A 24,032-nucleotide genomic window follows, 5' to 3' on the forward strand; every position below is an offset into this window, starting at 1 on the left:
ACTCCACACCTTCCCAGGAGAACTCCAGGCCACTTTTCTTACCAAAAGCATCCTGACAAGCACCACAGTCAGTCTGCTTGCCTATTGTGAGATTTTTGATAAAATCCAGCAGTCAACAATGATTACCTACAAAGTCTACCAGAATACAATATCTGAGAGATAACACTAGGAATTATATGAAATAAATGGACAAATCTAAGACTCAAAGACTGTCATGTTTCCAAAACTCCAGGTATCAATTTAACAACAAGGTTAGTTTGTTGGACAAAACTTAGAAGAGTGAAAATGAAATGAAAGGTGAATGTTATTACAAAGGTTGTGAAACTGATGAATTCCACATCTCTGACTTATTCTACTAGAGTGGTATTGGTCCTGTCTCAAATTTCAGCAATTTCAGTAGTGCTTTGAGAGGCTTGTCATGGCACACATAAACTCCAGCTTTCTAGACAACCCCAGCCAAATGCAATTTGCCTACTGCCACAACAGGTCTATGGGACGGCATCTCCCTGGCTCTACATTCACCACTGGAGCAGCTGTAAAGGCACCTACATCAGACTATTGTTTTTTGACCATAGTTCTGCCTTCAATTCTATTATTCCAAGCAAACTCATCACCTGGGCCCAGATACAGAGAGTTAATACTTCCCTTTGCAACTTAGATCCTTGACTTTCTGACCAACTGATCACAATCAGTAAGGTTAGGCAGCACCTCCATCATGATTATTCTAAACGCTGGTGCTCCACTAGGTCACGTCCTCAGCTCCCTAATCTACTCAGTGTACAATCACGACCACGTGGCCAGATTTTTCTCAAACTCAATCTACAAGTTTGCAGATGACACCATTATGACACCATTATAGCTGCATGTTAAATAATGATGCGTAGGGAATACAGGAAGGAGACACACAGTGACTCGGTATGATGAAAATAACCTTTCCCTCAACAAAACAGCCTCAGAGAGAGGGTAATGCACATGCTCCTGTCTACATCAATTGTGTTGCGGTTGAGAGCTTCAAATACCCATTAGGTGGCACATCACCAACAGCCTGAAATGGTTCAACCATGTTGATGTCATGGCCAAGAAAGCTCACCAATGCCTCTGCTTCCCGAGGAGGCTAAAGAAATTTGGCATGTCTCTGTCGATTGTAATCAATTATTATTGATGCACTATACGAAGCCATTCTGCCCGGATGCATAATGGCTTGATTTGGCAACTACGCTGCTTCTGACTACAAGAAACTGTAGAGGAATTGTGGACGAAGTTCAGCATATCACAGGAATCAGCCTCTCCTCTAAAGAATGCCTTGTCACTGCCTCAGTAAAGCAGCCAGAATAATCATAGACCCCCACCCACCTGAACATTCTCTCTTCTCCCCTTTCTTATCAGGCAAAAGATACAAAAGCCTAAAAGCAAGTGCCACATGGCTTAAGGACAGCTTCCAACCCACTGTTCTCACTCGTGAATGATCTTCTTAAATGATATGATGGATTCTTGGCCTCATTGCACTTTGCAGTAGTTTTTACACTTCACTGCAATATTATTCTTTTACCTTATTCTAGCTCAGTGGACTCTATAAACAGTATGAAAGACAAGCTTTTTACTGCATCTTGGTACATGTGACAATAATAAACCAATACTTCACATACTAGATGATCAGTTTTGGAAACTGTCTGAAGAAGGCCTCAGGAGCCTACATAATCAATTTCCTTAAAGTGGAGACGCAGACTTTCATGTGTTGAGAATTAACTGAAAGTTATAGCTAATAAACTATATGCTATAATTTGACATCTGAACTCTGGATATATTGTATGAAATGTTTTTTTCATAAATCTATAGTGTACCCAAGAACTCTGGATTTGTTCCTGAATCTCCAACATGAACCTCATCATGGTTCTCATGAAATGAATGTTGGTTTTAGATTACTACCATATAATGTCACATTATTTTTTATGCACACAACATAATCAAAGAGTTGTTTCTGCAATCCTTTGAATGAACTTTCTGAATATACTAGACTGCAAAGGTGGTTCTGATAACGATGTCCTTGGATTGATTCCTGATGAATGTCAATCAGAAGATTGTATGCTGGCAATGTATATGACAGACAGACAGACAGACATACTTTATTGATCCTGAGGGAAATTGGGAATATGGGAAATAGGACAAGACTAGGGACAAATCAAACACCAAAAATGCTGGGAACATTCTACAGGTCAGGCAGCATTTGTGGAAAGAGAAATAGAGTTAACATTTTTGGTCAGAGACACTTTGATAAAACTGGGAAAAAGAAAACTTAAAAATTTTCAAATTGTAGTTTTTGTTCATCTTTCTTAGCCAATTGTGATATTGGTACTTTCCCTATAACATTAAGTTTATCCCTTTGTATAAGCACAGCCTGATCTGCTGAATGCTTCCAACTGCATCAAATTATGATTTTGTGATTGGCCAGCTTTCACTAGCCAGTTTCCAACATCTAGCAGAGACATTAAAAGTCATTTTCTTTTAAAATTTATTGACTAAATTGTTTATTTACACTCAGTGTTGGAAACACCATCAGAAGTTTAAAGTGATGGCTCTACACCATCAAAGACATCAGAACTCAGAATGATAGTGCAATCTCTTATTCCACTCCTTAAGTGTATTTATTCTTAGCAGGAAGCTTGAGTTCTTGCTGTAAATATTGCATTGCTAAAGGAAAAAATGACCAGAATTTCAGGACTTCTATAAAAGCATTATGCAGCCACAAAATGTTTTGAGATACAGTTTAGTCTAAGATAATACCATAACATCCTGTAAGGATTTCGTAGGCTCTCCCGGTGACCGTGTGGGCTTCCTTCAGCTGCTTTGGTTTCCTACCACAGTCCAAAGCCATACCGGTTGGGAGGTTAACTGGTCTACTGTGATCTAGGATTAAATTGGGGGATTGTTGGGCAGCATGGCTTTAAGTACCAGAAGGGTACTCCGCGCTGTATGCCGATTAATCAATTAATTAATAAATATATATACAAATAGAAATGACACATAGTAAAAAAATAACATTACCAAAATAAAACAGAAAATGCCCAAATACACGTATTTTCAGCAGTATGTTCAGTATCAGTGGATAGAAAAATGAGTTAGTTTTTCAGATCAGTATCTAATTTGATATTTCCAGGACCTGCGCTCTTTCGAAAAGCTAAAAATTACAGTAGATAGAACTCTAAAATTAAAAACATAATGACATCAATTCAGTAGGTCAAGCAATATTTTCAGTATTTATCTGCGATATATTGCTTTTGAATCCTTTTTAACAAAAGCGGGGATAGAGGTGATGTTGTTTACCCTATCGAGGCCGACAAATTAAATTGCTGAAGCACCTGTAACTGCTTAAGAGATACCTACAGTGAAATTCACCCTTCAGCAAGAGAAACTTGTTTTTTTTTGGCGGCATTGATTAAGGAATAAATATTGCAAGACATGGTCTCTTTTTAATGCCTCACCTGTAAAGGTCTTACTTCTAACAATCAAGCTGCTTCCAGATACGAGCTTGAAATCACAACCAACTGACTCAAAGGATGGGGTGCTACGGGCGAAACAGTAAACTCGTGTAAACTCACGCCTCAGTGCTCCGCGTCGCTGGGTAACACGGCGTCCTTCCGCTGGGACAGCCAGTATCCCGAAATGCGGTGCGGCTCGGTGATTGGTGGGTGGCGGAGGGGGCGGGCTGCGAGGCCGAGCGGCTCGGTGATTGGTGGGTGGCGGAGGGGGCGGGCTGCGTGGCCGAGCGGCTCGGTGATTGGTGGGTGGCGGAGGGGGCGGGCTGCGTGGCCGAGCGGCTCGGTGATTGGTGGGTGGCGGAGGGGGCGGGCTGCGTGGCCGAGCGGCTCGGTGATTGGTGGGTGGCGGAGGGGGCGGGCTGCGTGGCCGAGCGGCTCGGTGATTGGTGGGTGGCGGAGGGGGGCGGGCTGCGTGGCCGAGCGGCTCGGTGATTGGTGGGTGGCGGAGGGGGCGGGCTGCGTGGCCGAGCGGTGGCCGGACTGGTTTGGTCGTCTCTCGGCTCTGTGCTGAGGAGGTCAATACGATGGGGCGGTGGCTTGTCGAGGCGATCCAGGCTGTCTGATTTATCCCTCCCGCTCTTTTGCTTTTCTGCCCTCCGGACCGCCACGATGAGGTACGGTGTTCTGCTTTCCCCGCTGTTGTAATATTCATGCAGCAGCCTTGCTGATTCAGAATCTGCAGTGGCGGCCGTCCGTTCACTCTGTCCCTCTGTTCTCATCTGGGCCCACCTCGCACCGGTTGTTCCCTCACATCATTTAAACTGTCACTGACTGTGGCAACTTTGGTCGGTGAAAGTGTTACGGCGATGCAAAAGTACAACGTAGTTTGTTCTTAATTTAAGGCATCGCTATAAATTAAATATCTCCATTTTATTATTTTAGCGCCACTCGTGAATTATTTCCGATCACGTTTGTGCGCTGCGTCTCACGGGATGTTGTTCTAAAATGAAAGTTTAGTTTCTTCCAACATTTGTCAATGGAAGAATATAAGTGTTGCGGTTATAGCTGAAAATATGACTTGACTGATGGGAGTCGGCACTTAATAAGCTGACAATTCGGCCTTTAAGCGATTTCAGTGCAGTTGTTTACATAATCTGTTTTTTTTTGTTGCATTCGCGTTATTTCCTTGATCTTGTGGCGAAAATTGACGGTTATCTTAAAATCGTAAAATATCACAGATGGAGTAAGTTAAATTTGAGATAAAACACAAAAGATTTAGAATTGAATGCACTTCGAATTTCCACGCCTTTTTGCTGGTTTTAACAATGCAAGTTGTTAATTGGGCTGAGGCAACACAGAAACTAGGTCACTTTAAGTTTCAAATATATGACGTTGTCACTATATAAGTAGTTACTAATCTTGGACGCTAATTTAAAAATCAGGTATTTTAAAGAAGCCACACCCACGCATTTAGCCACGCCTCTATATTTGAAGTACTGAAACTTGAGAAGGATTTTCTAGTTGAATTGGGGGTTTAAATGCTGTGTAAGAGAAAGGTGTCAAGTTTTTAAATCTTGATATGCAATAAGTATTAAGCTGATTAGTGTGCACCAATTAGGCTAAAATGATTAAGTATGAGGTTTGTTCATATGCTTCATCTTTATGTGTTGATCACCATTAGTGAATCTGTGGATGATGTAAAAATTGGTGTCATTCATAGTGAGGAGCGGAGTCTTGGGCTACAGAATAATAATCATCTGATTGTGATAATAGATTGAATGCATTTTGATAGGGTAGGACATGAATGAAAGGCCCTTGGGATTATCCATGAACAAAAGGACTTTTAGAATATATGTAAGTTCAAGTACGTTAGGAAGATAAGATGAAGTCCTATCCTACCACAAAAATACACCTTCCCCTCCCCTCCCACTCCCTGCTTTCGACATGACTCTTTTGGCCACTCATCCCTTCCTGGTTCTTATCCCTGCAAGCAGGAAAAGTGCTAAACTTGCCTTGTTCCTCACTACCATTTATGGCCCAAAACAGTCATTCCAGGTGTAGTGATAGTTCACTGGAGAATCTGTTGTCTACTACATCTGGTGCTCACAGGGCAGCCTCCTCTACAACAGTGAGACCCGATGTAGATTGGGGAAGCGCTTCATCAAGCATTCCCTCTGCCACAGAGGGTGTGATTTCCCAGTAGTTATCCATTATAATTCTACTTCCCCTTCCCATTCCGAAATGTCTGTCCACTGCCATGATGAGACAACTCCCGTTGGAGGACGAACACCTCATTCTGTCTGGGTAGCCTCTGGCCTGACTGTATGAACATAAATTTCTCCAGCTTCTGGTAACTTCTCTTTCCTTCCCGTTCTCTCTTTTTCCATTCCCCATTCTGGCACCCCTCTCACCTTTTTTGTAATTTAAAAAAAATTATTGAGTTTTTACAATGCAGCAAAACAATAAAAAGAGGTTTATACAGTGCAAAACAAACATATCAAAGTACAATTCATAACAATTAAGCAAAGCACCCATAGTAGAATAGTGTAAAGTTAGTTTCGACCCCACCCTCCCACTACCCAACCTTACAACATATTAAAAAGTTAATCAGAACTATATCACCACAGAACTGTATTTACAATAAGAAGGTATATTGCCTACTACCTAAACTATAATATGTTTACACATTAAAAAAAACCCATAAATCTTAACCGTAAGAAGCTGGAAGTAAGGGATTTAAATGCAAAAGAATAAAAAGGAGGGATGCACCCTTAATCTAAATGGACATTATGAAAATATTCAAGAAAAGGTCCCCACACCTTTTGGAACTTTATATCTGAATTAAGAAGTGAATAATGATTTTTTTCCAGGACTAAGTAGGACTTAATATATCTAAGCCATTGAGCATGGGTGGGTGGGGCAGCATCTCTCCACCTAAGAAGGACTTAGGCCAAAAGAGAGGTGAAAGACAATGTATGACGCTTAGTCGGAGTTAAATTCATGTCAGCTTCTCCCGAAGTACCGAAAAGAGCAATCAGAGGGTTAGGTTCCGAATAGCAATTAAGTGTGTGAGATAAAGTTTTTAAAAAAAAATCTCTCCAGAATTTCTCCAAGCTAGGACAAGCCCAATACATATGAATAAGAGAGGCCTCGCCCCCTTTGCACTTATCACAACGAGGACTAATATCAGGATAGAACCTCGACAATTTAGTTTTAGACATATGAGCCCTGGGTACCACCTTGAACTGTAAAAGGCAGTGGCGAGCACATAGAGAAGTTGAATTAACTTACTTGAGAATTGAATCCCAAACCTTGTGGGACAAAGAAAAATTTAAATCGTGCTCCCAGGCAGTTTCTCACCTTCTTACCTACCCATTACCTCCCTTGTACCCCACCTCCTTTCCTTTCTCCCATAGTCCACATTCTTCTCCTATCAGAGTCCTTCTTCATCCTTTTACCTCTTCCACCAATCATCCCCCAGTTTATCACTTTATCCCCTTTCCCCCTCACTGGGTTTCAAATATCATCTGCCAGCTTGTACTCCTTCTCCTCCCCCCACCTTATTCTGGCTGCTTCTTCCTTCCTTTCGAGACCTGATGAAGGGTCTTGGTCCAAAATGTCAACTGTTTATTCATTTCTGTAGATGCTGCCTAACCTGCTGAGTTCCTCTAGCATTTTGTGTGTGTTGCTAGGGCTTATGGGATGCTCGACTTCATTAGCTGTGGCATGACTTATAAAAGCAGGGAGATCTTGAAACATTGGTTAGCTAACAACTGGAATATGTCCATTTTTGTTCACTGCACAATAGGAAGTATATGATTACAATGGAGAGGCCTAGAGGAGATTCATCATAATATTGTCTGTATGGGCTGTTACATCTGTGAGGTGAGATGAGCTGCGTTTGTCTGCCTTGCAGCATAGGAGATTGAGAAGAGACTTAATAGAAGTATACAACATTGTGAGGAACACAGGATAGGAAGTCAGAAACCTTTTCAATGTGCTTAAGACCAGTAAGCATATGAATAAGTTGCAGAGTAAGAGGTTTACTCTTAGGGCCGTCCATTGGTATAGTGGCATTAGCACTGGACTTGGAGGCAGATGGTCCTGAGTTTGAATCTGGGTGGGTCTCAACCTGGGCAGCAGCAGTATCTGTGTAGAAGAAAGCTCTGGCCATCTATTTCCATGTCTTGCCATGAAAACCCGAGAGTTGCCATTCATCTGTACTCAACAACAAGTGGTTTTGGGGAAGATTTTCTTCACTCAGAGTGTTGCAAACTTAAGAACACACCACCTGAGAAGGTGGGGGAAGCAAGTGCTGTTTCACTGTTTAAGAAGCATCTCAGTAAAACATATTACCCAAGATTAAGTGCTGGTAGGTGGTTTATGATCAATTTGGATTTAATGGGCCAATTGACTAGTTTCTGTTCTGTCTGATAGCACTGTGAGGTGAGGGCCTCTGACCAGAGTTAGCATGGATATTGTGTCCAAGCTGTCTAAATGCACAAGCCTGGACAGTACAATATAGAGACCATGTTGCCCATGTAGCAAGCTTCCCTTCTCTACACATCTGCTGAACCCAAAGGAATGACAGAGACCGATACAGTTTGGTACCCGCAGCATTGTAGGAGTTACCAATCAGCGTTGAATTCAATGCAGGACTGCCTTAGGGACTCCAGTTCTGGATTTTTCTTTGAGTTTACTCCTGATGCCTTCCCCATGAGTCAGTATAGCAACAAGGCAGTAGAGGTTTGAGGTCAGAGCTTTTCTTCTAGATGAGGTGCCAACTATGGCTGATGAGCCCCATCTGCTTGAAGCGACTGGTTTCAAGGCACCAGTAACCTGCCTTTGCCCCTTCTCCTGTCAGTAGAAACAGTTCCGCTGGGCTTAGTACCTAAGCCACACATGAAGCCCAGGAGCTTTCAAAATACAGTGAATTGTGGTTAATTGGGACACATTGAGAGTGGTACATTTTGGTTGAATTAAGCAGCTGGCTTAATCAGCTGAAGTTTCATGGAAGTAGTTAAAAAGATTTTTAAAAACCTTCCATTTAGCTGAGTAACAAATTATGTATTGAAATGAAGTACAGAACGAATTAGAACATTACCAGTAATACTACAATACTATGAAACTATTATTTCCTAGTATTTATCGACAGAGGAATTCATCCAGTTGTCATTGCCGTGTTCTTTTAATTAATTGTAAATGAACAAAATCAGTGCAGGCACCTACCTAGCGCAGAAAATGGACTGCCTTTGTACAATGCATCCTTCAAATTTTCCACTTCTTTGAGGTATATAAGATGATTGTCAATGCCTTCAGATTCTTCATAGTTTTTAAATTGTTGAGGTAGTAAAATCGTTTCATTTTTCACTCATTCGCTGCTTTTTGGCTATAAATAAATGTACCTGAGACTATTTTTTTGCTCTAAGCACAGTGTAGTGTCTAACAACCACACAAGTGTTTGTGACAGAGGCTAGTTAGAAACTGTTCAGCAAGACTCCTGTCCCAAATAACCAAAGAGAATCCCAGCTATTTTCTAGATTAGTTTTTGTTCCTTTAAGAGTTGTCCTAAATATGAGGCTGCTCTGATTAACCGATTGCCCAGTTAACCAGAATCCACTAACAAAAACTGAACTTAACCTGCTTTGTCCTTGCGCATAGAATTGGAGAGTCTAATAGCATTTTGGCATCAAAATTCATGGCTGGAAAAAGTACAATATAAAAGTTAAAGATGTATATTGAAGCGCTGTTTGAAGAAAAATAAATTAATAAGACAAAAGAATGGGGAAGGCACTGGGTGAAAATGATGGTGGAAGATTAACATTTGCCTGTTGAAATCTTGCACTGGTGTAATTTCAATGTTAGTTAACAAATAGCCCTCTTCTACAACTTCTTAAAAATGTTTTGGGAGTCAGGAAGCAAAATAAGTTTCTGACTCTTCACAGAAACACTTTGGTCTTTTAGCAAACACAAGGAAATCTGCAGATGCTGGAAATTCAAACAACAACACACACAAAATGCTGGTGGAACACAGCAGGCCAGGCAGCATTTATAAGGAGAAGCACTGTCGACGTTTCGGGCCGAGACCCTTCGTCAGAACTAACCGAAAAGAAAGATAGTAAGAGATTTGAAAGTAGTGGGGGGAGGGGGAAATGCAAAATGATAGGAGAAGACCGGAGGGGGTGGGATGAAGCTAAGAGCTGGAAAGGTGATTGGCGAAAGTGATACAGAGCTGGAGAAGGGAAAGGATCATGGGACGGGAGGCCTCAGGAGAAAGAAGGGGGGGGGTGGGGGGAAGCACCAGAGGGAGATGGAGAACAGGCAAACAACTAAATATGTCAGGGATGGGGTAAGAAGGGGAGGAGGGGCATTAACGGAAGTTACAGAAGTCAATGTTCATGCCATCGGGTTGGAGGCTACCCAGCCGGTATATAAGGTGTTGTTCCTCCAACCTGAGTTTGGATTCATTTTGACAATAGAGGAGGCCATGGATAGACATATCAGAATGGGAATGGGACATGGAATTAAAATGTGTGGCCACTGGGAGATCCTGCTTTCTCTGGCGGACCCGCAGCTACCTGGACTATTCCTCTTCCCACCCTGTCTCTTGCAAAAATGCTATCCCCTTCTCACAATTCCTCCGTCTCCGCCGCATCTGCTCTCAGGATGAGGCTTTTCATTCCAGGACGAAGATGTCTTCCTTTTTTAAACAAAGGGGCTTCCCTTCGTCCACCATCAACTCTGCTCTCAAACGCATCTCTCCCATTTCCCGCACATCTGCCCTCACCCCATCGACCCGCCACCCCACTCGGGATAGGGTTCCCCTTGTCCTTACCTACCACCCCACCAGCCTCCAGGTCCAACGTATAATTCTCTGTAACTTCCGCCACCTCCAACGGAATCCCACTACCAAACACATTTTTCCCTCCCCCCCCCCCCCCTTCTGCTTTTTGCAGGGATCGCTCCCTACGTGACTCCCTTGTCCACTCGTGCCCCTCATCCCTTCCCACCGATCTTCCTCCTGGCACTTATCCTTGTAAACGGAACAAGTGCTACACCTGCCCTTACACTTTCTCCTTCACCACCATTCAGGGCCCCAGACAGTCCTTCCAGGTGAGGCGACACTTCACCTGTGAGTCGGCTGGTGTGGTATACTGCGTCCGGTGCTCCCGGTGTGGCCTTTTATATATTGGTGAGACCAGACGCAGACTGGGAGACTGTTTCGCTGAACACCTACGCTCGGTCCACCAGAAAAAGCAGGATCTCCCAGTGGCCACACATTTTAATTCCATGTCCCATTCCCATTCTGATATGTCTATCCATGGCCTCCTCTATTGTCAAAATGAATCCAAACTCAGGTTGGAGGAACAACACCTTATATACCGGCTGGGTAGCCTCCAACCTGATGGCATGAACATTGACTTCTCTAACTTCCGTTAATGTCCCTCCTCCCCTTCTTACCCCATCCCTGACATATTTAGTTGTTTGCCTGTTCTCCATCTCCCTCTGGTTCTCTCCCCCCCCCCCCCCCCTTTCTTTCTCCTGAGGCCTCCCGTCCCATGATCCTTTCCCTTCTCCAGCTCTGTATCACTTTTGCCAATCACCTTTCCAGCTCTTAGCTTCATCCCACCCCCTCCGGTCTTCTCCTATCATTTTGCATTTCCCCCTCCCCCCACTACTTTCAAATCTCTTACTATCTTTCCTTTCGGTTAGTCCTGACGAAGGGTCTCGGCCCGAAACGTCGACAGTGCTTCTCCCTATAGATGCTGCCTGGCCTGCTGTGTTCCACCAGCATTTTGTGTGTGTTGTTGGTCTTTTAGCTATTCATCCTGTTGGAAATCCCTTCATCATTAGAAATAGCCACCTTTTAACTACCTTGTATCCCTCAAGTAAAATTTCTTAATGTGGTCCTTTAAAGTGACCATATTAAGAAATTTTGGGTATTTCTACTTTATTTGTATTTTGTTACGTGGGACATTACCCTAGTGAATCTACACAGTAAGCTCTAGGTTGCCTCAATATTCTTCTCAGTGTAAAACCCAAAGTGCAGATAAGTCTCTTAATTTCTTGTAAAATATGATTTCTCCTTTTGATGTTCTGTACCTCTTTGCCAATATATATCTTAGCTGGTCTTCCACCCCCTCCCCTTGTATTGCTGTTTCTAATGTTTTGTATATCTAAGTATACAAATGCCTGCATTCTGAGATCACCGTTTTCTGTCAACAAAATAATTTTGAAATCTATCTGCTACTTTAAATTGTCATTTTATTCCTTCTGTCTTTGCAGAATGCCTTGGTGTTCAGAATACACTATCTTAGTTTCACCAGTGTATATATGTGAAACTAAGATATTGTATTCTGAACACCAAGGCATTCTACAAGGACAGAAGGAATAAAATACACGTTTCATCAGCCCTGCACCTGGTATTTAAGATTTTCTTTTCCTGTAAAATCCATGAATTTATTCTGTGAGATCTTAGCATGTTTTCCTTAAGCTTCACAAACTTCGCTGTCTTAATTATAGTATCTTTCATCTTGCTTTTAACCAATTTAGGGATTGCTAACTCTTATCTGTGGAGAGAGAAACACTTGATGAAAGATCAACAGATACGAGAAGCTAGATGCTGGAAATCAGAAGCATCAGACAAAATGTTGGCAGAACTTAGCAGGTCAGGGCAGCATCTACGGAAGGAAATAGCGAGCCATCTTTTTGAGTCGGCACCATTCATCAGAGTTCTGTTGACTATCCACTTCCCTCCATGGGTGCATCTAACATTGCTGAGATCCTCAAACATTTTGAAAGAAAGATCATCAACCTGTAAAGTTAACTGTTTTTCCTTTTCTCCAGATGTTATCTGAACTGTTCTATATCTTCAGCATTTTTAATGAAAGTATCCCTGTCATTTTCTGTCTACCTTCTGTTAACTTGGACTTTCAAATAGTGGTTCTAACTTACTTTTAACATTTATTCAATTTTAACTGTACTATTAGAAATAAATGCAGCACAAAAATAGGTTATTCAGATCAATTACTGTTTGTATTTATTTTTTTCCTTTGGAGGAATTCTATTGCTGTTGGTCAATCTCATCTTCCAGCATATACGTTGGCATTCAGCCATTTTTTTTAATAGTCAGATTTGTATTGACTACTTAAGTAAAAATTGTTTGATTGCCTCAGAAGTGGAAACATTCTTTCCAAATCTGTCTTGCATGACTCATTCATACATTTTAAAGTACTTCTCAGATTTAAAAAAAATAGCCTGATCCCATTCAAGCTTTCAGAAAATTGTATTATAATATGTTTATACACAGTCTCAACAATGGAATAGTCAGCTTTCATTTTGCTGTTATGATGCACTTCAAATGTCAGTTCTATAGTTTATAAAAACTTTGAAAATGCAATTTTGTTCACTTTCTAGTGGCATACTCTGTTCTGAACAGAATCAGAATCAGAATCAGACTTTAATCGCCAAGTACCTATGCACATACATGGAATTTACTTCCGGCAGATGTTGTCTCTCTGCTCATAACAATAATAATGATAAATATAAATGAAAATATAAATTGTACATACAGGTAGTGCAATCCAAGTAATAGTTAGCCGACAGTTAACCGGCAGTTAACTGTTCAGCAAAGTGACCGCAGTAGGGAAAAAACTTCTCCAGTGCCTATTAGTCTTAGTCTGGAGGGATCTGAAGCGCCTACCAGACGGAAGCAGATCAAACAGTCCGTGTGCAGGATGGGAGGCGTCCTTTATGATGTTCCCCGCCCTCTTCTTCAACCTGGAAGAGTACAGGTCCACAATAGAGGGCAGGGAGGCTCCAATAATGCGCTCGGCAGTCCTCACTGTGCGCTGTAGTCTGGTTCTATCCTGCTGGGTGGCGGCTCCAAACCACACAATGATGGAGGTGCACAGGACAGACTCAATGACTGCAGTGTAGAATTGCAGCAGCAATTCCTGAGGCAGACCGTATTTCCTTAAGAGCCGCAGGAAATACATCCGCTACAGTCTAGAAGTTGTAACCAAAATCATATTTTAAAATTAAGGAAGTAATGAGTTGTTCCTTGAATCAGATTTGGATTCTTAAAAGATTCTGCTGCTATGCCTAACAGATGCAAGTCCTGGATCCTGGAATTAATATTTTATCTACTATAGAAAAAGTATGCATTGGCTTTTTCTTATGTGTATATTCATTATTGACTTGTGGAAAGAAAACAAAGCATGTTTATAATCCTTTCAAGGGAAGAATTTTCAATTTGTAAAATGTCTATACTGTAGCCATATAAATATACTTACAGAGTAATTATCGATGAATTTTATTTCTAAAAGTTCAAAACAATTTGCTTATAAAGACTGGAGAAAAAAAACACCTGATGAAATTGATTTATATTTCTCTTAATATCTGATTGAAATATTTAAAATGTATAATTGTATATATATAGCTTGTATAATTGTAGAAGTTATTCTGCTTGTTCAGGTCAGGCTGACATGGAATATGATGAAAAACTTGCACGGTTTCGACAAGGCCATCTCAATCCCTTCAATAAAGATCCAGGTGAAAAAGGGGAAGAAGATGATGAGGAAGAGGATGATCTGTCTGTAAGAGGTCAGCATGATCAAGTTTGAAAATACAGTGTCACTCAAAAAGTCGCCAAGTTTCCCTGTCTTCTGTTAAGTACCCTGCATTCAGTGATTTGTTAAAGTAATGAAAAGTTCATGAGTAAATATTTCCCAAGTGTCAGTGATATATTTGGCAGTAAGGGATATTGAGTATTACTATGTATTGTTGTTGTCCTAAGAGCCTACCTATTATGGTGATACCACTTTAGCCTAGTTGAAATAATTCACTTCAACAGAGTTCATGCTGTACTTTTGCTCAATATAACCACTACATCACTAAATTATTTCTGTGGCATGAGTTAATAACACACTTCACATGCTTCATTACAAAATTATAACTTTTTTCTTCACTGAAAGTAGATTACTATTTCCACATTACTTTTGACAAATGATACAGTATTGTTATTACCATTGTTTTCTGGTGAACTTGTCTATTGAGGCTTTGTGGGTGGAAGTGAGGAATAAGTTAAGTATAACCACATTAATGGGACTATATTACAGACCACCCAACAGTCTGCTGGGATTTAGAGGAACAAAATTGTAGAGTGATCGCACGCTGTTGAAAGAAACATGGAGTTGTGAAAGTAGGTGATTTTAATTTTCCACATGTTGACTAGGACTCTCATATGGCAAAAGGACTAGATAGGATAGAGTTTATCAATGTCTTTGGGGAAGTTTCCTGAATCAGTACATATAAATCTCAACAAGAGTGTGCAATAATTAATCTCCTGTTCGGGAAAGAGACAGAGCATGTGACAGAGGTTTGTGTGGGGAACATTTTGTATCTAGTGATCGTAATGCCATTAGTATGGCATCAATATACCTTTTTCAGGGTATGGGGGAGAAAAAGTAAGTGGTCTTTGGATTGAGATTCTAAATTGGAGGAAAGCTAATTTTGATGGTATCAGAAAGGATCTGTGAGGTATGGATTGAGATAGGCTGTTTTCTGGCAAAAGTGTACTTAGTAAGTGAGAGGCTATCAAAAGTGAATACAATGCTTGCATGTGCCTCTCAGAATAAAAGGAAAGGATAACAGATGTAGGTAACCTTGGTTTTCAAGAGATGTTGAGGCTTTGGATAAAGAAAAGGAGGTACATAGCAAATATAGGAACAAATGAGGTACTTCAGTATAAGATATGCAAAAGAATACTTAAGAAATGGTGGGGGGGGCTAAAAAGAAGGGATGAGGTTGTCCTAGCAGACCAGGTGAAGGGGAATCCTTAGGGATTCTACAGATATGTTGAGAGCAAAAGGATTGCAAGAGACAAATTGGTGCTCTGGAAGATCAGAATGGTAATCTGTGTGTGGAGCCAAAAGAGATGGGGGAGATCTTAAATAGATTTTTTGCATCTGCATTTACTAGGGAGTTGGATACAGGAGTCTATAGAAGTGAGGCAAAGCAGCATTGACTTCATGGACCCTATACAGACATGTTTGCTGTCTTGAGGCAAATTAGGGTGGAGAAATCCCCAGGTCCTGACATGGTGTTCCCTTGGATCCTGTGGGGGGCAAGTGCAGAAATTGCAGGAGCCCTGGCAGGGATATTTAAATATATTTAAATTATCCTTAGTGACAGGTGAGATACAGAAGGATTGGAAGATAGCTAATGTTGTCCCACTATTTAAGAAAGGCTCCCAAGAATAAACTAGGAAATTATAGGCTTATGAGCCTGCCATTTGTAGTGGGAAAATTATTGGAAGTTATTATAAGAGACTGGATGTATGGATGTTTGGATAAATAGGGACTGATTAGGGATAGTCAGCATGGCTTTGTGTGTAGTTGGTCGTGGCTAACCAGTATTGTAGAGTTTTTCGCAGAAATTACCAGGAAAGTTGATGACATGAAAGCAGTGGATGTTCTCTGCATGGACTTCAACAAGCCCTTTGACATGGTCCTACATGGAAGGTTGGTCAAGAACGTTCAGTCATTTGGCATTGAAGATGAGGTAGTAAATTGGATTGTACATTGGAAAAGCCAGAGTGTGGTAGTAGATGGTTGCCTTTCTGTCTGGAGGCCTGTGACTAGCGGAGTGCCACAGGGATTGATGCTGGGTCTGTAGTTTGTTCAAAGTTCAAAGGTTAATTTTATTATCAAAGTATGTATGCAATACAACTCTGTTATTTGTCTACTCCAGATAGCTATTAAATACAGAAAGACAGTGGGTGTTAATGAAAGAAAAGATATCAACATCACTCCCACCTTGCATGATAAAGAAAAGAAACAAAACTTGCAGACCCCAAAAATCGCCCCTCCCTCACAGCAAAGAACAATAACAATCCTCAACCCCATCCCTTGCTGAAAAAAAACAGCGACAATAACAGTCCCTGACCCTGTCACTCAAAGAAGAAAAACAGCGACAACAGTCCCCAACTGTTGTTGTCACTTGCAGTAAAGAACAGTGCCAGTAGCACCAAACCCCCAATCACCCCTCTTGCACACAAAAATTTAACAGATCACCTACCCACCAATCGGCCACAAGAAACACTGAAAAACTCAAGGTAACTGATATAAAGTACAATCCAATAGTCACATAAATCTCAGAATATTGGAAATTTCTTTTTTGTCTGCATACAAGGAGAATAGCGGCTCAAACTCAAGTCCTTGCATAAAGCGTGACTGCTGATCTGTGCTGAATGCGCCAATCCAGCTGCTGAACCCCTCTGCATTCACGATGCTTCAATCTTCCTCGCCATTTCGAGATGGAGTTGTTCATAACCCAGTGCCTTGTCTCTGGTCTTTTCCACGAGTCTGCTCGTGTTCTCAGTCCTTTTTGTTTCCCCATCTCTGAGCTCCACAAGGCAGCTCTCCAGACATAACATAGTGCTGGATCCTTCGCGATCCAAACTGTACTCAACTAGCTCCAACAGTTTCTGTAACACAAACAAGTCAAGAAGAACAAGCAGAAGGTGGAGAAATAATTGGAAAGATTTACTGTCTGAAAGATGTCACTCGAGGAATCATTGTTCGCTGGTGCCATCGTGACTTGAACGATCTGTGCGATAATGTGATTAACTGGATCAGCAAATTTGTGGATGATGCCAAGATTGGAGTGTAATGAGGAGCAAGGAAAACTATTAAAGCTTGCAGTGGGATTTGGACCAGCTGGAAAAATGGGTTGAAAAATGTCAGATGGAATTTAATGCGGGCAGGCGTGAGGTGTTGCACTTTGGTAGGCCCAACTTGGGTAGGTCTTACAATAAACACCGAAGAGTGTAGTAGAGCAAAGGAATCTGGGAATAGAGGTTCATAATTCATTGAAAGAGGTGTCACAGGTAGATAGGTTGGTTAAGAAAGCTTATGGCATGTTGGCCTCCATAGCTCAAAATGAGTTGAGATGTTATGTTGAAGTTGTATAAGACTCTGATGAGCCCTAACTGGAGTATTGTGTGCAGTTTTGGCCACCACCTACAGGAAAGATGTAAATAAGATTAAAAGAGTACAGAGAAAATACAAGGATGTTGCCAGATTGGTGGACCTGATTTAGAAGGAAAGATTGAATACTGTAAATTCTGGTATATAAGCCAAGGCCCCCCATTTTCAAGGTTAAAAAAGTGACTTTTTCATGTTACCTTTGTATAAGCCAACCCCTTTTATAGAGGTTTTTGATTTTACCAGAACAGATCGCAAGATCTCACATGGTACTCAGCTTTGCCGGATCTGGAACCGGGAAATTTTGTGAACCAGTACCTGATAAGAAAACAGGCCTACACATTGTAGAGTGTTATAAGCAAATTCTTAATAAATAAATCAGGGAGGGAAGTTTTGGATTAGGTTCCCAATGGTAAAGAATCCTCTGAAATGTACCCCCCGTGAAACCATTTAGCGCCCATCATAATCTCATTATAACATAACACGGGGTGGCGGGATCAGTACATGTACTCAGTATTGAGTTTGTGACCACCATGTACAAAAGATTAATGCAATATGATGCTGGCTTCAAGCTGAAGGTTGTTGATTTTGCTAAAGGAACGAATAATTCTGCAGCTGCTAAGAAGTTCAGTGCAAACGAGAAACAAGTGAGAGAGTGGAGAAAGGCAAAGGACACGCTGAGGGAAATGCCAAAGACGAAATGTGCAAACCGCAGTAAAACATGCCAGTGGCCAGAACTGGAAGAAACAGTTTTAGAGTGGGTGAATCACCAGCGATCGTCTGGATACATTGTTACCAGAGAAATGATTCGAGTTCAAGCGTTGAAATGGGCCGAGAAACACCGTGAGGTCAGCAAAAATTTCAAAGCTACACAAAGTTTGTGCACCCTATTTACAAATAGACGTGATCTTATGTTGAGACAAAAAACAAAGATTGTTCAGAAGTTGCCGAGCGCCCTTGAGAATAAGTTTACGGCCTTCCAATCGTTTGTAATCAAGCATCGAAAAGCACATTCTTACCTGCTCTCACTGATTGGTAACATGGACGAGACACCAATGTTCTTTGATTTTGCTGGTAACTGCACTGTCAATCAGAAGGGAGAGAAAACAGTCCTTGTCAAAACAACTAGACACAAAAAGCAACATTTTACTGTTGTGTTAACGTGTATGGCTGATGGGACCAAACTACCACCGATGGTGATTTTTAAGAGGAAAACATTCCCAAATAAAGAAAAATTTCCGCAGAGGAGTGTTGTTTACGTTCAAGAACATGGCTGGAACAGAGTGTACAAGTAAATTGAGAAACAGTATGTGTTTTGTAGAGCTTTTCTTTCATGTAGATTTCATAAGTGTTTGTATTTTTTGTATTTGACTCAAAAACAGCCAGTAAATATAACCTGTCTTCCATGTATTCATTTTTCCAAAGTTGGCACCCTCTGTATAAGCTGACCCCCTAATTTTAGGACCAAAGTTTAGGGCCAAATTCTTGGCTTATACACCGGAATTTATGGGGTAGGTTAGAATTTTATTTTCTAGAACATAAGAGATTTGATAGGGATATACAACATAGTGAGGGGTGCAGATAGTGGAAAAACCTGCTTGAATTTACCCTGAAGTTGGGTGGGACTACATCTAGAGATCATGGGTTAAGGGTGAAAGGTGAAATGTTTAAGGGGAAATTTCTTCACCTAGAGAATGGTGAGAGTTTGGAATGAACAGCCAGTGTAAGTGGAGGATGCAATTTCTATTTCAACATTCAAGAGAAGTTTGGATAGGTACATGGATGGGAGGAGCATAGAGGACTTTAGTCTGGGTGCAAGTTGATGGGATGAAACAGTTTAAATGGTTTGGCACAGACGGATGTACTCAAGGACCTGGTTCTATCCTGTAGTTTGTTATGACTTTATTGTTAGTTTATTTTCTTCAATTCCACCCCCACTTCATTACTGTTGATGCCTATCCAGTAAATTGACACTGACACTTCTATATTAGCATTCTAAAGATCACTGTCTGTAAATCTGAATATTCAACGTCCAGTCTTCCACTGACGATGAGCACATTTTGTAGTTATTGTTAACTTCAAGGATTTCACCAATTTGCGCAATGTTGTTTTTGCTAGCTAGTCTTTTGAATTTGGAGACAGCTTTGTGGGATAGAGTTGGGTTTGCTGGTGATAAATGGAAGAGATACTTAAATGGAACAGGTACTTAAAAGTTATTTTTGAATTGTGGCCAAGTAGTAGAATATGCAGGATCCATTAACTTTGCAGTTTTTCACTTTCTGGATCTGGTAAGTTAATTGCTTACCAGAGTCACATACAAATGGAAAAAGAAAATTAAGGCTGAAGTACCGGTAGTAGGTCTTGTGACCCTGTGGGGAATTTGAGGCAGATAATAGATATTGTGTAATGTGTCAGAGGATTAAAACTGTTGACAAAGCAGTCTACTTCCTTTAATTACTTTTAATTTGACAGATGGACTTCGAGTTAAGTGAATTTAAAAGTTGTCATTTGAGTTACAAAGTTACTTCAAAACAAGAAAAGAAAATTTTTGGGTAATAGTTGTTTAATGATTAATCCTCTGTTTTGACATTGACTCTTCTGTAGTGAATTATTTATGTAAAGCTGACTAAAATAATTGTTATCTGTTTGGGGGAAATGATGTTTGCACAAAATTCTTTGCAACTGTGCACAAGCTTTACTGTTAACCTTGTTTTTTTTTAAAAACTTGTCAATTTCATTGGCCCTTATTTCCATTACTTTCTTTGTACTTCAGCACTGCATATTGATTCCTTGTGCAAGAAGGTCAGTGAGCATGCAGACAGAATGATGGATCTTGGCTTGGCAGAGGATCATTTTTCTAAACCAGTGGTAAGCTTTGATACTTTTGATGTATGTCTCCAATATAATGTACAGGAAGTCCCCAAGTTGCATAAAGATCCTGTTCCCAAGATTTATCCTGAAGCCAATTTATCCTTGTCAGAATCATATCCTTTGCTATAATGATCCATATTATATCACTCTATATCCACTTGCCTTCATTTTTTAAATTTCATTGAATAATTGCCATAATGCCAACAATGAAACTAATGGAATGTGTTTTGTATGTATACGTCATCCAAACTAACATTATTGTTAGCTTGAAAAATGTATGGGAGAATTTGTGTCCTGACAAGTGTCTTGGCCCGAAATGTGACTATTTATTCTCCTCCATAGATACTGCCTTGTTGGTGTGTTTCTGAAGCATTTTGTCTGTTGCTCAATATTTCCAGCTTCTGCAGAATCTCTTATGTTTAGGATTTCCCTAAGTTAGGTAATTCATACCTCAGAAAGCCCTGTATCATCAAGCTCACTTTACATTTGCTGATAATCAGATATGTAATATAGTTATGTTGAATATTGTTATTTATTAACATTTTGAAGGAATATTCAAATTCTAAGCCTAATGTGTTTTAACAGTGAGACCGTCAAATACTGTATATCGAAATATCCTGATTTTATCAGTTTCATGTGATTAGTAGTTTCCTTTGTCTAAAGTGTACATTATAATTAAATTTTGTAATAGAATTAAAATTGTATTTTTGTGGTACCTATTCTTTGCATGTCAGTTTTTTATTTGGATGGCAGTTACAGAGCTGGCTTAGGCATGAGGTGTTAACATATTTCTATCTGCCACCCAAGTTAAGAACAGACCTCTAGAAATATCTGTTTTGTGTCTGGAGCGACCTTATTGTACTCCAGTTCAATGGATGCCAAAAGTTAATGCAGATCAGGATAAAGCAAACAATGGAACCAATTAATTTTGCGTAAAAGTCACTGCATAGTAAATTCACAATGGACTCAATAAAATCTTATAAATCTTATTTCTAAAGTAACTTATTTTTTTAATTCTTAATTTTCTTCTAATATTTGTATATCTGTGCACTTACAATGCCACTGTAATTTCTTTTGGGATAAATAAAGTATATATGTATCTATCAATCAGTCTATAATATTGATACTAGAAGAGGAAACTGAATCCAAAAATTCTGGGGATTAAGAACATGAAATTTAGAAACAGGAGTAGGCCACTGTCTCTTCTGCCATTTAATACTTCAGTGTTTTTGTAACCTCAGCTCCTTTTTCATAATTATTTAACAACTGGCTTATGAAGTATATAACTCTGCCTTAAAACTACTCAATCTTTTCTTCAAGAAGCAGAGTTGCAAAGATTTGAAGCCCTCTGAGAGAAAACATTTTGCCTAATTTTGTCTTAAATGGCTGATACTTTATCAGTGACCCATATATTTAATTTTTCCCACAAGAGGAAATGTCCTTCTGTGGCGACCCACTTCCCAGCGCACTCGAACCGGCTCACAAAGTGGCGCGCACCGGCATAGAGGCCGGTCCCAAAAAGGGCGCCAAGTCTGCTTCACCAGCAAGGGGAAAAGCCCGCGCGCGGGACGGGACTGTGAATATGCGCCCCCTACAGCATTCCTGCCCAGGGAGGGCGGGATCAGGAAGGCTTTAAAGCGAGGCTGCGAAGTTTGAATAAATCTCTTTTGCAACTGCAGCTCACGGACTCCATGTCGTTATTGCAGCGCTGCGTGTAGCACACCGCTGCAATTGGTGACCCCGACAGCCCAAACGATATTTGGGCTGAAGATGAACGACACCGCATCTGTTCATGCAGTTTCGTTAAAACTGCCAAGCTTCTGGACGCTGCGACCTCACCTATGGTTCCAGCAAGCAGAAGCCCAATTCCACGTTCGGCAGATAACCTCGGATGACACACGTTACTACTACGTGGTGAGCTCCCTCGACCAGGCAACAGCAGCCCAGGTTGAGGAGTTCATACAGTCGCCCCCAGCGGATGGCAAATACACAGAATACAAAGCCTTGCTCATAAGGGCTTTCGGACTCTCACAGCGCGAGCGAGCTGCCCGCTTACTGCACCTGGATGGTTTGGGAGACAAGCTGCCGTCGGCTTTGATGGATGAGATGCTCTCCCTGGCTGGAGGTCACAAGCCCTGCCTCATGTTTGAGCAGGCATTCCTGGAGCAGCTGCCCGAGGACATACGCCTGCTGCTGTCCGACGCGGATTTCAGCGACCCCTGGAGGGTGGCGGCTTGGGCAGACATGCTGTGGAAAGCCAAGAAGGAGAGTGGGGCGTCCGTCGCACAGATCACCAGGCCACGCTCCCAGCAGCAAACCAGACCAGGCCCGGCCGCAGAGCCCGCTAACCCCAGAGGCAGGGGTGAGGAGGCCAACGAACAATGGTGCTTCTACCACCAGCGGTGGGGTGCAGAAGCCCGCCGCTGTAGCCCGCCCTGCAAGTTCCCGGGAAACGCCAGGGCCAGCTGCCGCTGATGGCTATGGCGGCTGGCCATCGGGATAGCCTCCTGTATGTCTGGGACAAGTGGTTGGGACGCCGCTTTTTGGTCGACACCGGAGCCGAGATCAGCGTCTTGCCTCCGACGAGTTACGACACCATCGACTTCCTGGGCCACAGGATTACTAAAGACGGGGCAACCCCTCTGCCTGCTAAGGTAGTCACGGTCCGCCATTTCCCCCGACCCAACACACTCAAAGGCCTTCAGGAATTTGTGGGTATGGTAAATTTCTACCACCGCTTCCTCCCTTCAGCTGCCCAAATCATGCGCCCCCGTTCGCCCTGATGTCGGGTAAGGGCAAGGACATTACCTGGGACGAGGAGTCCGCCGCCGCTTTCATTAAAACCAAAGAAGCCTTAGCAAACGCCGCGATGCTAGTGCACCCCAGAATGGACGTCCCTACTGCCCTCACAGTGGACGCATCTAACACAGCAGTCGGTGGGGTGCTGGAACAACTCATCGAGGGTCACTGGCAACCCCTGGCGTTTTTCAGCAAACACCTACGACTACCCGAGCTCAAATACAGTGCTTTCGACCGGGAACTATTGGCGCTATACCTAGCAATTCGGCATTTCAGGTACTTCTTGGAAGGTAGGCCCTCACCGCATTCACGGACCACAAACCGCTTACCTTTGCGTTCACGAAGGCATCCGACCCCTGGTCGTCCCGCCAGCAGCGACATCTGTCCTACATCTCCGAATACACGACGGATGTCCGGCATGTCTCGGGAAAGGACAATGTCGTGGCGGATGCCCTCTCCCGCCTTAACATCCAAGCCCTGTCCCAGGGGATAGATTATGAAGCGCTGGCGGAGGCGCAGCTGGCAGATGAGGAGATCCCTAGTTACAGAAATGCAGTCTCCAGTTTGCAGCTCCAGGACCTCCCCATAGGCCCAGGTGAGAGGGCCCTGCTCTGTGACGTCACCACTGGCCAACCCTGTCCCGGCAGCCAGGCGGCTGCGCGTTTTCAACTCCATTCACAACTTAGCGCACCCCTCCATCAGGACAACCGTCCGGATGGTAGCCAACAGGTTCGTTTGGCACGGACTCTGCAAGCAGGTCAGTGAATGGGCCAGAACGTGCATGCACTGCCAAACATCCAAGGTGCAGTGGCACACCAAAGCTCTGCCGCAGCAGTTCCACCCTACCCACTGGTGTTTCGACCACATTCATGTGGATATCGTGGGCCCCCTACCAGTG

General features: G+C 42.0%; 1 protein-coding gene across 2 annotated transcripts in view; it reads left to right on the forward strand.

Annotated features, from left to right (window-relative positions):
* Positions 1 to 3,996: 3,996 nt before the first annotated feature.
* Positions 3,997 to 24,032, forward strand: part of def8 (differentially expressed in FDCP 8 homolog) — a 54,006-nt gene continuing 33,970 nt past the window's right edge. For both annotated transcript variants that reach the window (XM_073070224.1, XM_073070225.1), the window contains exons 1-3: positions 3,997 to 4,150; positions 13,953 to 14,081; positions 20,238 to 20,332. In XM_073070224.1, the coding sequence (XP_072926325.1) occupies positions 13,964 to 14,081; positions 20,238 to 20,332 (213 nt within the window). In that variant the 5' untranslated portion in view covers positions 3,997 to 4,150; positions 13,953 to 13,963. The remainder of the gene's footprint in view (positions 4,151 to 13,952; positions 14,082 to 20,237; positions 20,333 to 24,032) is intronic.

The sequence above is a fragment of the Hemitrygon akajei genome, chromosome 17, assembly GCF_048418815.1.
Source record: "Hemitrygon akajei chromosome 17, sHemAka1.3, whole genome shotgun sequence".
NCBI lineage: Eukaryota > Metazoa > Chordata > Chondrichthyes > Myliobatiformes > Dasyatidae > Hemitrygon > Hemitrygon akajei.